A 16387-nucleotide genomic window follows, 5' to 3' on the forward strand; every position below is an offset into this window, starting at 1 on the left:
TTCAAATATACAAAAGAACGAGGCATAAGAAAATTGGTGAAATAGACGTTTAATGCGTATTTGCCGTTACTCTTAAGCTTAAGTGAAAGAACCGCTGTTCAGATACTAACCCTATCTATCGTTCCACAATAAAGGATAAAATGAATGCAATGTATGTATGATCTTTATTTTTACTTGAGAACTTGGTAACAATTTATTTAAACTATATCAATACAAAACAAAATAAAAAAATATTCCACGTGGAATTTATTTAAATGATGTAATATAAAACAATATGAAACGGTGGATGTAGACGATTTAGTGCACCATGTGATGAATATAAAAATAAGTGTTCATACATAATTAGAGTGATCAATTTTTCAAAGTGCAGTATAGTTAGTAATTCATATAATGTGCAGGTTGTTATAAAACTTTTATTTCACCTTCAATAAAGATGACATATAATGACTTGAAAATAGAATTCAAAAGGCAGGTATACTAAGATTAAATAATGTATAGAGACTACATTGGTATTGATAGAAATATATATTTAATTTTATTCGATAACGTGAGTTAACAATTAACCTATTTATTATCCGATTTTCGAGGTAGCCATATTACGTCGAGACATTTCCATTGCGTAGCGAGAAATACATCTCAACACAAGTTTACCATTGTCTAGCTGTTTAACTTTGTATATTTTTTTTTTTTTTTTTTTTGTATATTTGCGTCAATATTGATCACATGAAATTAGTAAATAACATAGTAAATTTACAAATTGTAACGTGTAATAATAGATCTTGAATAGAGTTAATGGGTGAGGTGGACGGGTTTCGGTTTTTTTTACATCATACATTACCGGCAGAAGATTTATAGTATTCAAGAAATATTTGTCTTCCTTTAAGTTATAACAATCTAACAATTTATATAAGAAGCTTTTAAATTTATCCGCGTCTATAAAACGTAATACACCGTTTGAATAGCCTAATTTTTAGAATGTTTTGTATACGATCGAGTCAACCCTTTCTATCAGTAGTTACAACTCAAGAACAAAGGTTTGCATCACATGAAAAAGTACTTTTAAATATCTTTTGGTTAAATTTATTCTTAGAAAAGTAAAAAGTATATTTTCGCATTATGCATTATTTCTGTATTCAATATTTGTTTAAATTATGCTATGTATAATTAAACTTAGTTGATCCTTAGTTGATAGCAGTTGATTTAAAAATTTAATATGTATATTTAAACTTATTAAATTTTTAAATCAACTGATATACATATTATATATGAAAATAAATATTAATTTTGATTAACTTTTTACATATGGAAATATATTGTTAGTTAGGTTAGATTTATAAAACTGAGTTGTTCATCTTAGTGAATTATGAATTTATTATCTATAATTTGCAGAAACCTTAACAAGTTCTGGATGTCTAAATATGCCAGGCTGTGCAGCAGTTGGCTGCAACAATCGTAGTGAGAAAGGTTATATTATGAAATGTTTTCCACGTGATCCAAAATACAGAAAAATTTGGCAAGAGCGTGTTGCTAGAGCTGATTGGGAACCATCAAATAACTCATTTCTTTGTCACGTACACTTTGAACCTCAAGAATGGTCTATAACACAAAGTGGAAGAATTAGACTGAAGAAGAACGCAATTCCTTCTATATTTACTGTGACATCTACTAGAAAATCACCTAAAAAAAGAACTAAGATATTTAATAAAAAAGGTGAAAACTTACTGCAAGGTGAATATAACATAGAATATACAGAAAATGATACAGAGCATTCATCTATTGAACATTTAGAAGAGAAAGATTTGGATTTTCAGGAGATTGGGGAACTATCTATACAACAAACTACTGGAGATTATCTTAAACATACCCATAAATATACAGAAGATAAGATAGAAAAAAACATTAAGGTTAATCATCAAAGGCAAAATATTGTGATGATTGCTGAGGATAACCTCACTGATATTAATAGTTTAGTGGAGCAATATAGTCTTGAAGTTCAACCGAACAATAATAAAAAGGAAATTAAATTATCTTTATTTATGAACAATTCAGAAACTACACGACTATCAAATACTACTATAAAGGAAGAAACTAAATTAGAGGTTATGGATCGTAACACACTTGAAGATAGTTATGATGAAATTGAGGAGAAGTTAAAACAAATTTGTGATGGTGGATCTACTGAAGATGAAAATTATAAAAATGAGATTGAGAAGAAGTTGATGGTTAAGAGTCAAAAGGAAGGTGAAATTGAAGAAAAAATGGATACAAAAGTTGAATTTACTACTGATGATCATACAGTTGAATTTACTACTGATAATCATAAAGTTGAATTCACTGCTGATAATCATAAAGTTGAATTTACTACTAATGACTATAAAGTTACTTCGCCTGTTAATAAAAATCATTTATCAATGAAAAGCGAAGTCGGACATATGCTTACAAACAAAGAAGAAAATGTTGAAATAATATTTGGTACTGAAAGTGGGGATGAAAAAACATCTGTATCACAAACTGTATCAAAAATGAATAAAGTGAATAACAGTGCATTGGAACATGATGAAATAATTTATATTAAAGATGAAAAGAAGGTTTTCAATGAAGACATAGAAGAAAATTTTACTAAAGATGAAGTTCATGTTATACCAAATATAAGAGCAGCTATGAAGCGTAAGAGAAGAACTAGAGAAGAAATAATGAGATCAATAAAGAAGTCATTTAGAAGCAATTCAGATCAAGATATTGATTCTTCAAGTAATAGTGACTCATCTGAAATAGAAATAAAAGATGAATTACCTTTGTTTTCTCAGCATACAAATGATATTAATAAAAATGATGTAGAAATAGAAACTGACAAATTTGTTATCAAAGTAACTGGTGACCCTGATGATGTGACTGAAATTATTGAAGAGTTATCATTTAACATAACAGGAACACAAATATCTAAAGAATTCAGTACTGCTTCCAAAATTGAGGAAAATGATTCACTCATTACATCTATTATAACAGTAGAAACACCAAAAGATGTTAAAGGTATTATTTATGGAGAATTTAATAATCCAATGATAAAGAATGAATATGTACCTTTAAGTAAAGAAATTTCACTAATGAATCAATTTCCTTATGAAGACAGAGAGTTTACAAGTTTCAATTCAACTCATAGTTCTAAAACATACTATCCTTCTTGTATCAAACATACATGTTCTGATGACGAAGAAAGGATAAGAACTAATTCACTATTACAAAATTGTACACAAGGTGTTCAAACTTCCTTGGAAAATAATCCTAGTTGTGTTTCCTCAGATTATGAAGATCTGTTAGAAAGAATACAAATTCAAGAGGATGTAATTGCAAAGTTAACTGACCAGTTAATTATTTATAAAGAATTTGAAAACAGTATAAAAACCACAGGACATGAAATGCAAGTCAAAGAAGTGGAAACATCTAGAATTAATACAAGATCAAGTAACATACAATCTACAATACTTAATAAAAAAAATTTAGAATCCAAACGAAGATTGATAAAAGACTTATCAAACAGAGTAAACTATTTTGAAGAAATGAATAAAAAATTAACAAAAACTGTAACATTGGCATCTCAGCAAAAAAGAAAGCTTGAAGGGCAAATTAAACAAAAGGATAATCAAATAAAGGAACTTAACTGGAAGTTGGAAAAAGCATCTAAATATCTTGAAAGAGCAGAAAAAAACACGAACACTTACAAAAGGAAAATGTTAAATATGCAAACTGTTATGAGAAGAAGAAAGCTTTTGGATGAAAAAATGTGCAAATTTAATGAAATGTTACTAGACAGCTCTAAACAAGAATTTTCAGAAAAGGTTTTATCCATGGCAACAGAGATTTGGGAACTTTATGGGAAAAATGAATATGATAAGCTGCTTTCTTATGGGTTTCCATTACCACCATTACCAGCTTTAACGGAAGAACTTCTTACTGAAGATTTTACAGATCTTAACAGAAGTGATATGGACGAGGCACAAAATTCTACGAAGATAAGTATTAAAGCAGAAAAAGCTCATGATACAAATAATGAATCTGAAATAGATGAAAAGAACACAGAACATGTAGCTTCAGTTAGCAAAGCAACTGAATATGAAAGTGCTGAAACTGTGACAGGAACTGTGCAAGACATTTTTGATGAAAATAATGATGGTGATGATTTTAGTACAAATGAATTGAGAGAACATTTTATTTTGCAATTAAATGCAGTTATGTAGCCATAATTTTGTATTTTAACCCTTTCGCTACGAGTGTCGCCTATAGGCGACATCCGCGTGACGACCTATCTGTACGAGCGTCGCCTATAGACGACGTCCGCGCAATGACATATGCACGCTTTCCGTCGAAGTGCTCCGTTCAGTACCGCTATTCCGGCGGTACGGTAGCCCATACAGCAGTATCACTCCGACGGAGCACACTGCCGTAGCGAAAGGGTTAATTATATCTTTCTTTTTACATCTTAAGAACTGTAATATTAAAATCATGAATACTTAGGTCAAATCTCTTCTGTCATTGTACTATATGTACCATTGTGCTCTTAAGAATTATATTTATTGTATAGTATAATTCAGTGTTCTTACTTCAAATGTAAATATATATGTACAAATATTATTATATGTGTAATATAAAAGACCATTTTAAGTGATTGATTACAGTATTAAATCATTGCTTATAAATAATCTTCTGCATAATGGTCTATCGGTCTATCTTAGAGATATACAATACTTCATGCTTCTTATTGACAAGATTTATATTTTAGTAGTAAAATAAGAAAAACAGATCTGCTACAAATTTGTTTCTGATTTCCTAAATTTATTGGTAATAATACTCCAATATTCGTGCATCAATAAAATGTTAAAAGTATATGAATTCAATTATGTTATTTGAAAAAGAGAAGGTGCAGGGTAATTAAACAGTAATTAAAATCTTTTAATTACTAAAATCTACACAAGATGTAAGAAAGATAATAGTATAATAATACTTCTGCATATTCAAATTTTATGCTATCTAATTACTTCATCGCTGAAGATATTTATGCTACATATGACATAGGGAATATATAAGTAGTATGTTAAAAATATGATTATAAATTTTGAGAAATTATATAGGGTGATTCTCTCGCTGGTTAATTCATAGGCAATGTCGCGTGCCGCGACGATAATGTCATGCAACTGCAATAACTAGGAAAGTGATCACCCTGTATTTGTCTCATTTGAATAATATAAAGTAGAAGACAATATAACAATAGTAAATACACTTGATTATACGTATGTGTATATATATTCTTTTTTCTTTTAACACAATTTTTATTAGAATAATTACAATCCAGTGGCAGACTTGTTATTATTAACTTTCTTTTTTTCCTTTGATTTTCCATCCTTGGATCCAAGTATTTTATCACATTCGCACCAAGGTGTAATCATTTTATCACACATTAGAGAAATATTAAGGACTGTTAATGGAGTATCTTCAATAGTCATTGTAATCATACCTAATATTTTATAAGAAACGTTATTTAAGCCAGTTTGACGATCTCGTTTTCTAGTAACTTCCCGTTGATTATAACATTTTATCATATCTCGCTTCCTATGGTTTCTGTCATGTATATGTCTACAATAAATAAATGTAACACAATCACTAATTTATGAACATTTATTTATATTAATATTTAGTGTATATATAAACTTGTTACGAAGTGTCTTACTTGAATGTGTTGTGTGTTCCAGTAGATATATTTTGTGGTCTTAAAACACTTAATCCAGCTTCTTTCAATCTAACATAAAATTCGTCATCTTCAAGACCCCATCCCCAATATTTATTAGACATTCCATTCACTTGTATAAAATGTTCTCTGCAGAAATATTTTTCTTGTTAATTTAATTTACATGAATTTATAAGTATTTCATACAATAATAACTATTATAATAAGAACCTTTTAATAAGTAATATTCCACCAACAAAAGTTGTATAATGGTATCTAGGATGTAACTCTGGGGAAGATATATGGTATGGGCTCTTATTAGGGAAAGAATATAATAATTCATCATTTATAGGCAACAAGTCTACATCATGTATAGCTATATAATCAAACTCTTTGTTAATTTCAAGGAAACCTACATTTATAAGAGAGGCCCGATTAAATCTAAATCTATCAACCTATAAAGATACATGATATTATTATTACATTTAAATAACATGTTTTAGTTTATTAATAATTAAATTAACCAGAATGTACCTGATTAAGTACAAATATGTGATAATTTATATTTTGTTTATCTAAAAATTTTTTCATATGTGGAGCAAATATCAGTAATTCTTCAAAGCGATCTCGAAATGGCACAAGTATAGCTAAACGATGTAAAGTTTTTTTGTAAATTTTATTATCATTACTCTGCCATTTATTATTACTGTATTGACTTGATTGTGTAGTTATTTCACACTTGCATTCATCTAAAATTTTATTTAAACACTTCGTAATTCAGTGTTATATTAAATATATAAAAGACTTACCAATACTTATAGGTGCGATACTTATCAGGCACGAAATAATAAATGTAATTAAAATGCAGACAAATATATATTTAAATTTTATATTCTTCCAAACAACTTCCATGCCGAATAATAAGTATTTAAGTAAAGTATCTTTAGTTTATAAATACATAAATTAATCATTGAACAGTCTTACAAAGACTTATTAGTATGGCAACATTTTCTTATTCCAAGAAAGTTTATAAAGCATTGATATTTTTTGTCCTTTTCCTTATTTACAGTAGATTGCGATTAAAATTAATACAAATCGCATTGCAGCTTGCATAGTTAAAAATTACAGCTGCATTAATTTGTCAAATGTGAGGTATCCTTGATATCACGCACAAAAATTAGGCAATTACGAGCAAAATTTTGTTGCTCTCACATAATTTTTCATAGCTTGTTTAAACAAAGTCGATCTTTCTTCAAAACTTCTTATTTTTGTTTTCCAAAGATTCATCGGTCAATGGACCGAGAAGAATACGTTTTTTGCACCAAATGTACATATTTTCTAATTGATCGTATTCACAATTATGACACACACAGAAATTTAATCTGGACATCATCAATGTTCAACGTTGCTCAATTGAGCATACATAAAGCATTTATGCTATAACACAAACAATTAACCATATTACCGAAGAACAAATTGTACTACTGACATTGTACTCATTACTGATTGCAAGATTATTTGCCCTGTATTATTTAATGCTATGATAGTCAATTCGGTAGTGTTACAATACTTGATAATTGAAATGAGAAAAGATAATTATATTGTCTTTTTGAAAAATAAGAGATTATCTATATATTTTTAACTGATTACTTTATTATTCAAAAGTATCACTTTACGTATGATAATTCTATGATAAATAAAGTAAATTTTATAATTATATTTTCTAAGTGTGCAATGATATTAATTTCAATATTCAACTTATTTATTAATCGTATTAGTTATATAATCATTAGTGAACTTTTAAAATTAATACAAATGTATGAAAAGTGAATGAAAATGTTGTATCAGTACTAGAATATTCAATTAACAATTGGAGAATGAGTGATATTTTACTACAGTTCGCTACAGCCTATAGCACTGTGAATGAATAATACACATAGTATAGTAATAGTATAGTAAGAGTACTAAAGTAATGGGTGTTGCCTTTCGTAGCAATTAATGTTTAGACGAAGAAAGTATAAAAATGCTACCAATCAATTGCATAAATCTAATTTTAATACTCTTCAGTTTATCCTGTCGTTTTATATATGGTATAAAATATACTTTTATTTTTTAATGGTTTAGTATTCACTTCAAAATTCACATTCAAATATTCACTTTGTTTAATGACTAACCGTTTGTTATTATTTAATTATTAATTGTTGTTTATCCTCAAAAATAACAAATATCAAATTGCAAAAAATATTTACAAATCGATTACTATTATAATTAGCATAATAACAATGTTTAAATCCGTACACAGGACAAAACCTCAACAATACTGTTACATGGTGTACAATATCTGATGCTGAACAGGATAAGTGCAAAGCATTTTCAAGAGCAGTTGATCGCGAAATAACATTTTTTGGGCGTAATTACATTTCTGTGCAATGCAAACAAGCATTTAATAAAGAAGGATGCATGGCTATGTTGGATCAAGAAAAAGCAGATATAACCACTTTAGATGCTGGTGAAATTTTCATGGCAGGACGCTATCATAGTTTAATCCCATTAATGCAAGAAATACATGAAAGTGGTGTCAATTATCAATTTGCGGTAGCAGTTATTAAAAAAGGATCTTTACCAGATGTCCAGAGATTAGGTGATTTGAGGGGTAAAAAGGCTTGTTTTGCTGGTCTTGGGATGCTTGCTGGTTGGGTTATTCCAATTTATACAGTAAATATTATTTCTTTTTACTATGTTTCTATGTAATATATACTGTATTAACCAAAATCTGTCATTTTTCTGTTTTATACAGCTTATGAAAGAAGGTGGATTAGAAATTATAGATTGTAATAATCATGTTAAATCTACCATCAAATATTTTGGGCCCAGTTGTGCTGTAAATTCATTGATAGATAAATATAATCCATTAGGTATGATTGATAATAACTTTACCTAATGTTCATATTCTTTATAGAAATTTTAAATTTTAGGTGATAACTCTGATCAATTATGTAAATTGTGTATTGGAAAGATACCTGGAGAAAGGTGTACAACTTCAGATCCTTATGCAGGATATGAGGGAGCATTTAGATGTTTGGTAGAAGCAGGAGAAATTGCTTTCTTAGTAGACACGACTGTGGATGAGATGACATCAACAACATTTGACTTTAGTATGTTTTTAATTAAAGGGCTTTACCATTAAACTATATTACAATATTAATAAATAATATCAATTTTTTAAGATTCTGTAAAGAAGGAGCAATTTGAATTACTTTGTCGAGATGGTACTCGTAAACCGATTAACGAATACAAATATTGTAATTGGGGTATAGTTCCATCACGCGCTGTAGTTACATCGTCTGCTACAAAAATCGAAACCCGTCGATTATATCAGCGATTTTTAGAGACAGCAGTTCAGGTACTACGCAGACATAACGCAAAAAATTCGACCGAATTTTATGACAATCGTTTCGAAAATCGGCCAGATTTTAATAATAGATTTAACAACACTGAATATGTTAATCCAAACGAATATAGCACAGATAACTTTGAAAATCGTAACGGAAATGAAAGAAGCTATAATGGAAATGATTTGAATACATGGGATAACACAGAATCAACAAACATACAACCAATAGAGACTTTCAATTTATTTGAATCTGCACCTAAATATGGAATGCATCATAATTTGATTTTTTCTGTAAATACAATATTCTTTTTGACATTATCATTACCTTTTTTAAGATAATTTTATTTTAAACTGTATAATTTTAGGATACAGCGCGAGACTTCATGGAATTAAGTGAAAAAGAACAAGTGTACACTGGTTATTTAGGTAGATTCCTTGATGTAATATTAGAAATGCGACGTTGTCCTGTTAGTAAAATGACCCTATGTATTACGTCTGATCCAGAAATGGAAAAATGTATAAAAATGAAGGTAACGATTTAAAGAAATAAATATTATATCTCTAAATTAAATATAATTATTAATGTTTATTTTCATATTAGATAGCATTAAAGGCACAATTGTTGAAGCCAGAATTAAATTGTCACAAAGGTTACAGTCAAATTCATTGCATGCAGGCTATACAAAGTGGGTATGTATATATGTAATATCGAAAAAGTTTGCGGATAAAATAGGAGAATTTAGTGTAAAACAAAATTCATTCTCTTTTTTTTTTTAGAATTGCTGATGTGGCAGTATTAGACACTAGTGACGTATATACTGCTGGTTTACGCTTTGATTTGATTCCATTTATATCTGAAGTTTACAATTTACCTACACCAGAATATTATGTCGTTGCAGTGGCAAAAGAGGAGGATGACAACACAGATTTGACTTATCTAAAAAATAAGAACACTTGTCATACAGGAATCAATACAGCGGCAGGTTGGGTGTATCCGTTAGCATATCTTATTTCAAATACGTGGATCAGGGGTTATGGTTGTGATTCAGTTCACGCTGCTGCAGAATATTTTAGTAAATCTTGCATTCCGGGCGCGCTTAGTACCGAATACAATACAGGTAATTGCAATTCTTGAACTAGGATTGATTGCAGGTCTGTGCAAAATTATATGTTGCATGTTAACTTATTTTAGGAGTGCCATATGACAATATGTGTGATCTGTGCCACGGTGCCAGCTTCCAGTACTGTCGTAGAGATGCATCTGAAGATTATTATGGGTATACTGGTGCCTTTAGATGTTTAGTCGAGGGGGGCGGAGATGTAGCTTTTGTGAAGCACACAACAGTCGCAGAAAATACAGATGGAAAACGACGAGAAACGTGGGCACGTAATACTTTCACTAAAGATTTCGAATTGCTTTGCCCAGACGGCACTCGTCGACCAACAACCGATTACATACATTGCAATTTAGGAAAAGTGGCAGCGAATGCAATAGTTACACGTGGTGGATATTATGGATATAACGAGACACAAATAAACGCTTACATAAACTTGTTTATTTACGCCCAACAATTTTATGGCAGAAAAGAACAGGACGAATTTAGTTTTAGTATGTTTTACAGTCAGCCGCCTTATAGCGATTTGATTTTCCAGGACGCTACACAGCAGTTAGTAGTAATACCACCAGAAAAAAGAGAGTTTAGTGCGTATTTAGGTCCAGACTTTATGAGAGCTAGAAGAATTGTAGATTGTAATGCCGGTGCATCAGCTATAGAGCATTCGATAATAGCTACGATAGCTATGATTATATTTGCTTACATACTTAGTAGGTAAATAAGGTAAATTTCTTTTAACAGATGAATATATGTACATTAGATAAAAAAAACTTTTAGAAAATACATCTAGCTATATTTACTAGTTTTTTAATCTTTGTATGAGATGTGTTCACAAAATTAATCATATTTTTCGTATTTTACATACCGATTCATAGTTAAATGAATGGATGTGGTAATGTAACATATAGTTCTCGACTAAAGATTATTGTATAATCCGTCCATTTCTCGACATTTTAGATAAGTATAAAATGATATTTAACTGTTATTTAAGTATATTTGCAGTGTAACCGTACATGTACCTTACGCCGTCCATTAATATTTTTGTACACATTGAATAAAGTTGTTTTATAGTACATTATAGTTACGTCAATTATTTTCTCATTTCATTTAAAATTTTTCTTACTGATATATTGCACGACTTTGCAGTCTTTTCGTCTTCGATCAGTCTTTCTTACGTATTGTTAGAATTTGTTAATTCTTTAAGTTTCTTTTTTACTATTATGAATAAATGAATAATTAATCTTAGACTAGTTAGTATAGTGAAAAGATAGAAAAATAATATTAGTAAAAATATAAATAAAGACCTAAAGCAAACAATCGGACACCTAGCTTCTTAGGTAATATAATTGTCGAACAATCCTTCAACGTCGAGTTCATTGGCAACTCACGTGTACCTTTAAACTTTTTTATTCTGAATGTTTTACGTTGGTAAATGGCACTTTTGTGATCTGATGAAATAGACCTTTTTGGAATTTGATGCTTTTGAGCAGATTTGCTTACCTTGATGTACCAAAAAATTATATTAGTATCACGAAATGAATTTTCAAGCTAGCAAGATAAATATTTACTGTAGAAAAATGATTCTTATGTTCTACTTTATGTTTTATAGATTTAGGCTGCGCTAAGATGTCAATGCGTCTCAGGCTTTTCATAGTTTTTCGCTTTTTCTTATGATGCCTCTGCAAATAAATATAGCATTTTATTTGTTGTTTATCTCTGAGTATTTGTTATTGGTAAATTAAAAAGACACTTATCGAAAATACGATGATATGAAAGTATTCATTAGTATTTTACTTTTTTTATATTTTTCTTCTGTGTCAACGAATTGTCGAAATTTTCTACAATAACTGTACTTTTTACTCTTCTAGGAGCGCACCAATAAGTTCTTCGTTTATTACGATGGTTTTTGATAACAGATTTTGGCGTTATTTCGTGTCTATTATGTGGAAAATTATATTAGTGAGAATGGGGAAACTAGGAAAAGGGGGAAACGCTGTATTTACTCGAATTTCAACATCGTAGAACGGAAATTTAGAGTATTAATTTCGCCAATCGACAGACTTTGCGGGGGGACTTGAAATTTTGTTCACTGTTTGTTGGATCTATTACCAAGAAAGAATTGAAGTTTGCAAACATCTTTATTTTATAATCGCTTCACTGTCACCAATCAACATTTAACCCTAAGGTAAATTTTTCTAAATTTTCTGTTGCTTCCACGATTTACATTACAACTTCCCGAGTCTCAAGTTAGATAACAATTTTACGATTAAATTAACGATATGAACACGGATGTTTGTCAAGATAATGTACCAAGATTTGAAAAACTAGCGAAACCAAGAAAAAGAATCGATAAAACCAATAACTACAATGCCTTCAATGTAAGTATCGCGAACATAAAGAAACACGAAAAATATTTCAGTCGTCTTAACGTTACAGGTAAAACGTGGAGCATTATCTTATCAAATTACGGATTCGTTAAACAAATTAGCCCAACCTAAACGAAAACCAGGCACAAACGTGTCTAATATATCCAACTTTAGCGTTAAAAGTTCTCCCATAAATACAGGTAGTTTAAAGAGAACCCTCCAAGCGTTACCTTCATTTTTCATCGAACCTCCATCAGTTTGAAGAACCCCCTAAACTAAGTGCTTCAATGTATTGTTTTGCTAATTTGCATTTTTGGCCTGTTTAAAGTCTTTCTTTATTTGCTATCGCAAATTATTCGTTTGAATCTCTTCTATCACTCGTAATCGTGGTCGTTTGTTAAAGACTGAGTGTGATTTTTGGAGAGTTCTCGTTCCCGAGTTGGAAAGAATCTTGAACATATCAGGTGTACATAAAGAAATGTCGAAATTTATTACTATAGAATTATGCAATTGTATAATAAATATTTCTTAGTGAAACAAGGACATCATAAATTGATAAATAGCAGCGAACAATCGAAGGACGCGCAAGAATCGAGGAAGAAGAGATTTTTACTGGATACTTATGCTCGTATCACTGCGGCTAGGAATAAAGGATGTTCAAAACGATTGCATGAACTCGCGAAACCGAAAAGTTACATGATTCGTACCGAGCCATACGACGATTTCGAGAATTACTTGCAAATGATGAAAAAATGCAACGCTTCAGGAAAAAAGATAACTCATAATCCATAAACGATGTAATATAAAATAAAGAACGTCTATAAAATGTCTCGATAATTACTAATTTCTATTTAACGCGGACATTTGCGTCGGCGAAAAACAAACGAAGGCTTGATCTCTTTTAAAACTTGGCAGTCTCGGTTCACGTAACACGGACACAATAAAGTCGCATAAAATGAAATAGCTATATCGAAAATGAGAAATTTAACGCAAAATCGTAACGCACAACGAAAAGTATCACCGTTAACAATCTTAATATTCTCTTCTTCGTTGGTAAATTGAAGTAACATTTAACCTGTATAATGAGCTAAATTCGCGAAGGTGTCGTTGATAAAGAAGTTTATTTTCTATTCTTCTCTCGAATCTAAGCCCATGTTATGAAGCGTTCATGTAGTGATTAGAAACTAGTTCCGAAAACTTGTAAAAAATGGCTGTAAAACTAAAAAAACCCGTAAGGAGCGTGGTTGCGAGGAAAGGTCAAATTACGAAGGAAACGAAGGAAACGGCAAGAAGCGGATCCCCTGGAGCTGCAGCTGGCAGATTAAGAAAACTAGATAAGTCGAGACTCAAGGGGAAGTAAGCGTGATCTTTTTGTCAGCGTGTCGAACAGATAAAAATCTTTCTAACATTCTGACTTTTAGAAAAATTAAACGTAAATTACGATTGAAAGGATGGCTAGCGACGCCGGCTGATTGGGCGCGTTTCAATGCCTGGGCGAAATTCAATGCTATACCGAAAAAGCTTCCGCAACCTGAGCCTATAGTTAGTCGTAAATAAATTGCGGATATTTATGCATTTATTGAAAAAGCAGACTTTTATTTTATATCTGATAATTTAATAGGCGAAACAAATCTTTATTTAAATATTATACGAGAAATTCTAGATTTGAAAGATTTGTACATATTAGGTCATCCCATAAGTTCGTGCCATTTTTCGAGCGGTCATATATGTTTAAGATTGTTTATATACGTTTCAGTTTCATGAAAAAATGTAATCCTCCTCTCGTTGTACAACTTCTTCCCATTTTTCTGGTAGGGCCATTATTCCGTCTCGATAAAAGTTCTCTTGTTTTTCTTTAAAATATGAAATGTATACGCCAAGAAGTCGGCACGAACTTATGGGATGACCTAATACTTTTACACGTTACAATGTGCAACATTCCTCAGGTTCGGCCATCGAAGCCATTATCTCAGCTAAGGAAAAGAATCAAAATGTTGTCCAAACCGAAGGAAAGAATCGACGAAAGCATTCACTGCAAATTAGACCTCGCTATCTCGAAAGCGGCACTGAAAGCAATTCCATCTAAGAGAACGATTTTGTTGTCTCTACCAAATATAAAACTGGTCGATTTTGGTCGAGTTTATTACAAGGTTTCGCCAGCAGCATTAAACTACCAGGCGTCTCAAAGAATCATCGAGCTAAGTCTGCCCCGTGTCATTCTTCCCGAAGAATGCAAACCATCCAGATTGATGTTGCATGAGAAACGGGAGCTGGACGAAGACAGACTGAGGAAGTTGGCTTTAGCGAAGAAATTGCTCGATTGTCCTGAACAATTAACCAAAGAAGAAATAGAGGAGCTATTTACACCTTATGGCATAAAACGAACTGTGCTTTCCTATCAAGTAAAATGAATCTATATCGCATGTGCATATGAATATTTGTACGTGTATATTCGAAGTGGCGCAACTTAAAGAAGTTTCTCGGGAGAAATTGTTTGAAAGCTTACGAAATAATTATTTGCGCGCTAAAACAGTATGTTGACGAAAAGAATAGATTTTGAAAAGCAATGATCCAATACAGATTACTTTTGTAATTTTTAGTGGTGACCACTTCTAAAATACATTTACATTAATTTCATGTCCGCGTGCATATTCCATTTAACTTTCACGAATAAACACGGTAAACAGCTTTTTAATCTCTCGAATCGCTAGATTACGCCTTGGTTAAGTTTTCTGGCTGTACCATCGTACAAGACGATAAAAGATAAAAAGGACAAACAGTCAAAAGCTTTTAAGAAGATGATAATCGAGGAAGGGGAGAAGAGAGGTAGAAGAGCTTTCGCTGAATACAGGGAAAAGGAAGAGGGCGAGAGAAGAGGAAAAAAGCGTAAGTCCGACGATACGAGAACAGAGAAATTTAAAAGCCGTGAGAATGGAAAAGCTACAGAAGCGGAAGAAGGAGAGGAGGAAGTGTACAAAAGTGAAGAGGAAGAACGGAAAGCTAAAAGAAGAAAACTCGAGAAACACGCTTGGAGATTCGCACCGCATCCATGCGTAGATGATCCCACACGCATCACGAAAGCAGCTTTGAATGCTAAAGGTCTGCGGCGAAATTAATAAAAAATTAGTTGACGTTGACGAGTTTGTGTGTACGTTGTTGTTTGTTTCAGCATCCGCACGTATGGAAGAATTGGCCAAACCAAATATTCATAAAACTAAGACTATCAGAACTGATGCTTTTACCGTGAAAAAAAGTGCTTTGGCGGCTACAGCTTCTGGAAGAGTTGAATCTTTGGCGAAACCACCGAGACCTCGAAGTCCTGTTGAAAAAAGACCGCCGCGTGAAAAAGATAAATATGGTAGACCGATATTCGAGATGCCTGTATGTTGATTTAAGTAAAAACCATTAAAAACTGAATCAATTTTTCTGAACATTTAGCCGCAGAACCATTTATTGATTTTGTCGCAGGTTTACGGCAAAGTTTTGCCAAAAACAAAGCCATATAAAATGGGCGAATGTCCAGAGCCGAAGAAGGAGCGGGTTGTTAAAAAGCGGCCGATTGATCCGATTATTTACGAAGCAACCTATGATCCTTGTATCTATCCAGACTTTGCAAAAAAGCAGAAAATGGAAAGGAAACGAGCTGAGAAATTATTGGGCAAAAAGCATCGTACAAGGACAAGGAGAAAGAAATTGGAAAGACCTGAAGAAGAAAGAGAAGAAGAAAAGGAAGAAGGAGAAGAGAAAGAAGAAGAAAAAGAGGAAAAAGAAGAAGGAGAAACGGACGAGGTAG

At 31.4% G+C, this 16387-nt stretch overlaps 5 protein-coding genes across 10 annotated transcripts; 3 read left to right on the forward strand and 2 right to left on the reverse strand.

Moving 5' to 3' along the window:
* The first annotated feature begins 10 nt into the window (after positions 1 to 10).
* On the forward strand, positions 11 to 5659 carry LOC100644564. 4 transcript variants are annotated; one of them, XM_048408297.1, is made up of 2 exons: positions 11 to 151; positions 1390 to 5659. In XM_048408297.1, exon 2 carries the CDS (start codon positions 1419 to 1421, stop codon positions 4233 to 4235), a length of 2817 nt encoding a protein of 938 aa, XP_048264254.1. In that variant the 5' UTR covers positions 11 to 151; positions 1390 to 1418; the 3' UTR covers positions 4236 to 5659. The 4 variants fall into 4 exon arrangements, with proteins under 4 accessions (XP_048264254.1, XP_048264255.1, XP_020719917.2 ...); XM_048408298.1 differs by lacking the exon at positions 11 to 151 and adding an exon at positions 180 to 468; XM_020864258.2 differs by lacking the exon at positions 11 to 151 and adding an exon at positions 571 to 1034.
* Positions 5280 to 7912, reverse strand: LOC100644684 (beta-1,4-galactosyltransferase 7). 3 transcript variants are annotated; one of them, XM_048408307.1, is made up of 6 exons: positions 7894 to 7912; positions 6529 to 7156; positions 6254 to 6468; positions 5951 to 6174; positions 5723 to 5869; positions 5280 to 5628 (listed from the first exon to the last, which is right to left on the reverse strand). In XM_048408307.1, exons 2-6 carry the CDS (start codon positions 6629 to 6631, stop codon positions 5337 to 5339), a joined length of 981 nt encoding a protein of 326 aa, XP_048264264.1. In that variant the 5' UTR covers positions 6632 to 7156; positions 7894 to 7912; the 3' UTR covers positions 5280 to 5336. The 3 variants fall into 3 exon arrangements, with proteins under 3 accessions (XP_048264264.1, XP_012166668.1, XP_048264263.1); XM_012311278.3 differs by lacking the exon at positions 7894 to 7912 and adding an exon at positions 7571 to 7649; XM_048408306.1 differs by lacking the exon at positions 7894 to 7912 and having other exon boundaries at positions 6529 to 7360.
* Positions 7673 to 11301, forward strand: LOC100644446 (melanotransferrin). Its single transcript, XM_003397328.4, has 9 exons — positions 7673 to 7809; positions 8022 to 8434; positions 8517 to 8634; positions 8695 to 8874; positions 8947 to 9404; positions 9479 to 9643; positions 9715 to 9803; positions 9891 to 10231; positions 10306 to 11301. The coding sequence occupies exons 1-9, from the start codon at positions 7743 to 7745 to the stop codon at positions 10944 to 10946; spliced, it is 2472 nt and encodes an 823-aa protein (XP_003397376.1). The 5' UTR covers positions 7673 to 7742; the 3' UTR covers positions 10947 to 11301.
* An 11-nt stretch (positions 11302 to 11312) lies between these two features.
* Positions 11313 to 12367, reverse strand: LOC105666018. The gene is made up of 5 exons (XM_012311315.3): positions 12232 to 12367; positions 12023 to 12164; positions 11797 to 11907; positions 11533 to 11728; positions 11313 to 11443 (listed from the first exon to the last, which is right to left on the reverse strand). Exons 1-5 carry the CDS (start codon positions 12243 to 12245, stop codon positions 11400 to 11402), a joined length of 507 nt encoding a protein of 168 aa, XP_012166705.2. The 5' UTR covers positions 12246 to 12367; the 3' UTR covers positions 11313 to 11399.
* A 140-nt stretch (positions 12368 to 12507) lies between these two features.
* Positions 12508 to 13802, forward strand: LOC100649215. Its single transcript, XM_003397288.4, has 3 exons — positions 12508 to 12606; positions 12665 to 12794; positions 13127 to 13802. Exons 1-3 carry the CDS (start codon positions 12508 to 12510, stop codon positions 13384 to 13386), a joined length of 489 nt encoding a protein of 162 aa, XP_003397336.2. The 3' UTR covers positions 13387 to 13802.
* The last annotated feature ends 2585 nt before the right edge of the window (positions 13803 to 16387 follow it).

Source organism: Bombus terrestris, chromosome 8, assembly GCF_910591885.1.
Source record: "Bombus terrestris chromosome 8, iyBomTerr1.2, whole genome shotgun sequence".
Lineage (NCBI taxonomy): Eukaryota > Metazoa > Arthropoda > Insecta > Hymenoptera > Apidae > Bombus > Bombus terrestris.

What these genes read in the sequence shown, in the direction of transcription:
- LOC100644564 (XM_048408297.1), top strand. Translation starts at nt 1,419, where the DNA reads ATGCCAGGCTGTGCAGCAGTTGGCTGCAACAATCGTAGTGAGAAAGGT.
- LOC100644684 (XM_048408307.1), bottom strand. Translation starts at nt 6,631, where the DNA reads ATGGAAGTTGTTTGGAAGAATATAAAATTTAAATATATATTTGTCTGC. An exon ending in TATCGCACCTATAAGTATTG is followed by an intron (nt 6,469 to 6,528) that starts GTAAGTCTTTTA and finishes ATAAAATTTTAG; the next exon opens with ATGAATGCAAGTGTGAAATA. An exon ending in GGAACACACAACACATTCAA is followed by an intron (nt 5,629 to 5,722) that starts GTAAGACACTTC and finishes TATTTATTGTAG; the next exon opens with ACATATACATGACAGAAACC.
- LOC100644446 (XM_003397328.4), top strand. Translation starts at nt 7,743, where the DNA reads ATGCTACCAATCAATTGCATAAATCTAATTTTAATACTCTTCAGTTTA. An exon ending in AGATAAATATAATCCATTAG is followed by an intron (nt 8,635 to 8,694) that starts GTATGATTGATA and finishes TTTAAATTTTAG; the next exon opens with GTGATAACTCTGATCAATTA. An exon ending in ATCAACAACATTTGACTTTA is followed by an intron (nt 8,875 to 8,946) that starts GTATGTTTTTAA and finishes CAATTTTTTAAG; the next exon opens with ATTCTGTAAAGAAGGAGCAA.
- LOC105666018 (XM_012311315.3), bottom strand. An exon ending in ATAAGAATCATTTTTCTACA is followed by an intron (nt 11,729 to 11,796) that starts GTAAATATTTAT and finishes TGGTACATCAAG; the next exon opens with GTAAGCAAATCTGCTCAAAA. An exon ending in TGTCCGATTGTTTGCTTTAG is followed by an intron (nt 11,444 to 11,532) that starts GTCTTTATTTAT and finishes TATTCATAATAG; the next exon opens with TAAAAAAGAAACTTAAAGAA.
- LOC100649215 (XM_003397288.4), top strand. Translation starts at nt 12,508, where the DNA reads ATGAACACGGATGTTTGTCAAGATAATGTACCAAGATTTGAAAAACTA. An exon ending in ATAACTACAATGCCTTCAAT is followed by an intron (nt 12,607 to 12,664) that starts GTAAGTATCGCG and finishes TTAACGTTACAG; the next exon opens with GTAAAACGTGGAGCATTATC. An exon ending in AAGTTCTCCCATAAATACAG is followed by an intron (nt 12,795 to 13,126) that starts GTAGTTTAAAGA and finishes AATATTTCTTAG; the next exon opens with TGAAACAAGGACATCATAAA.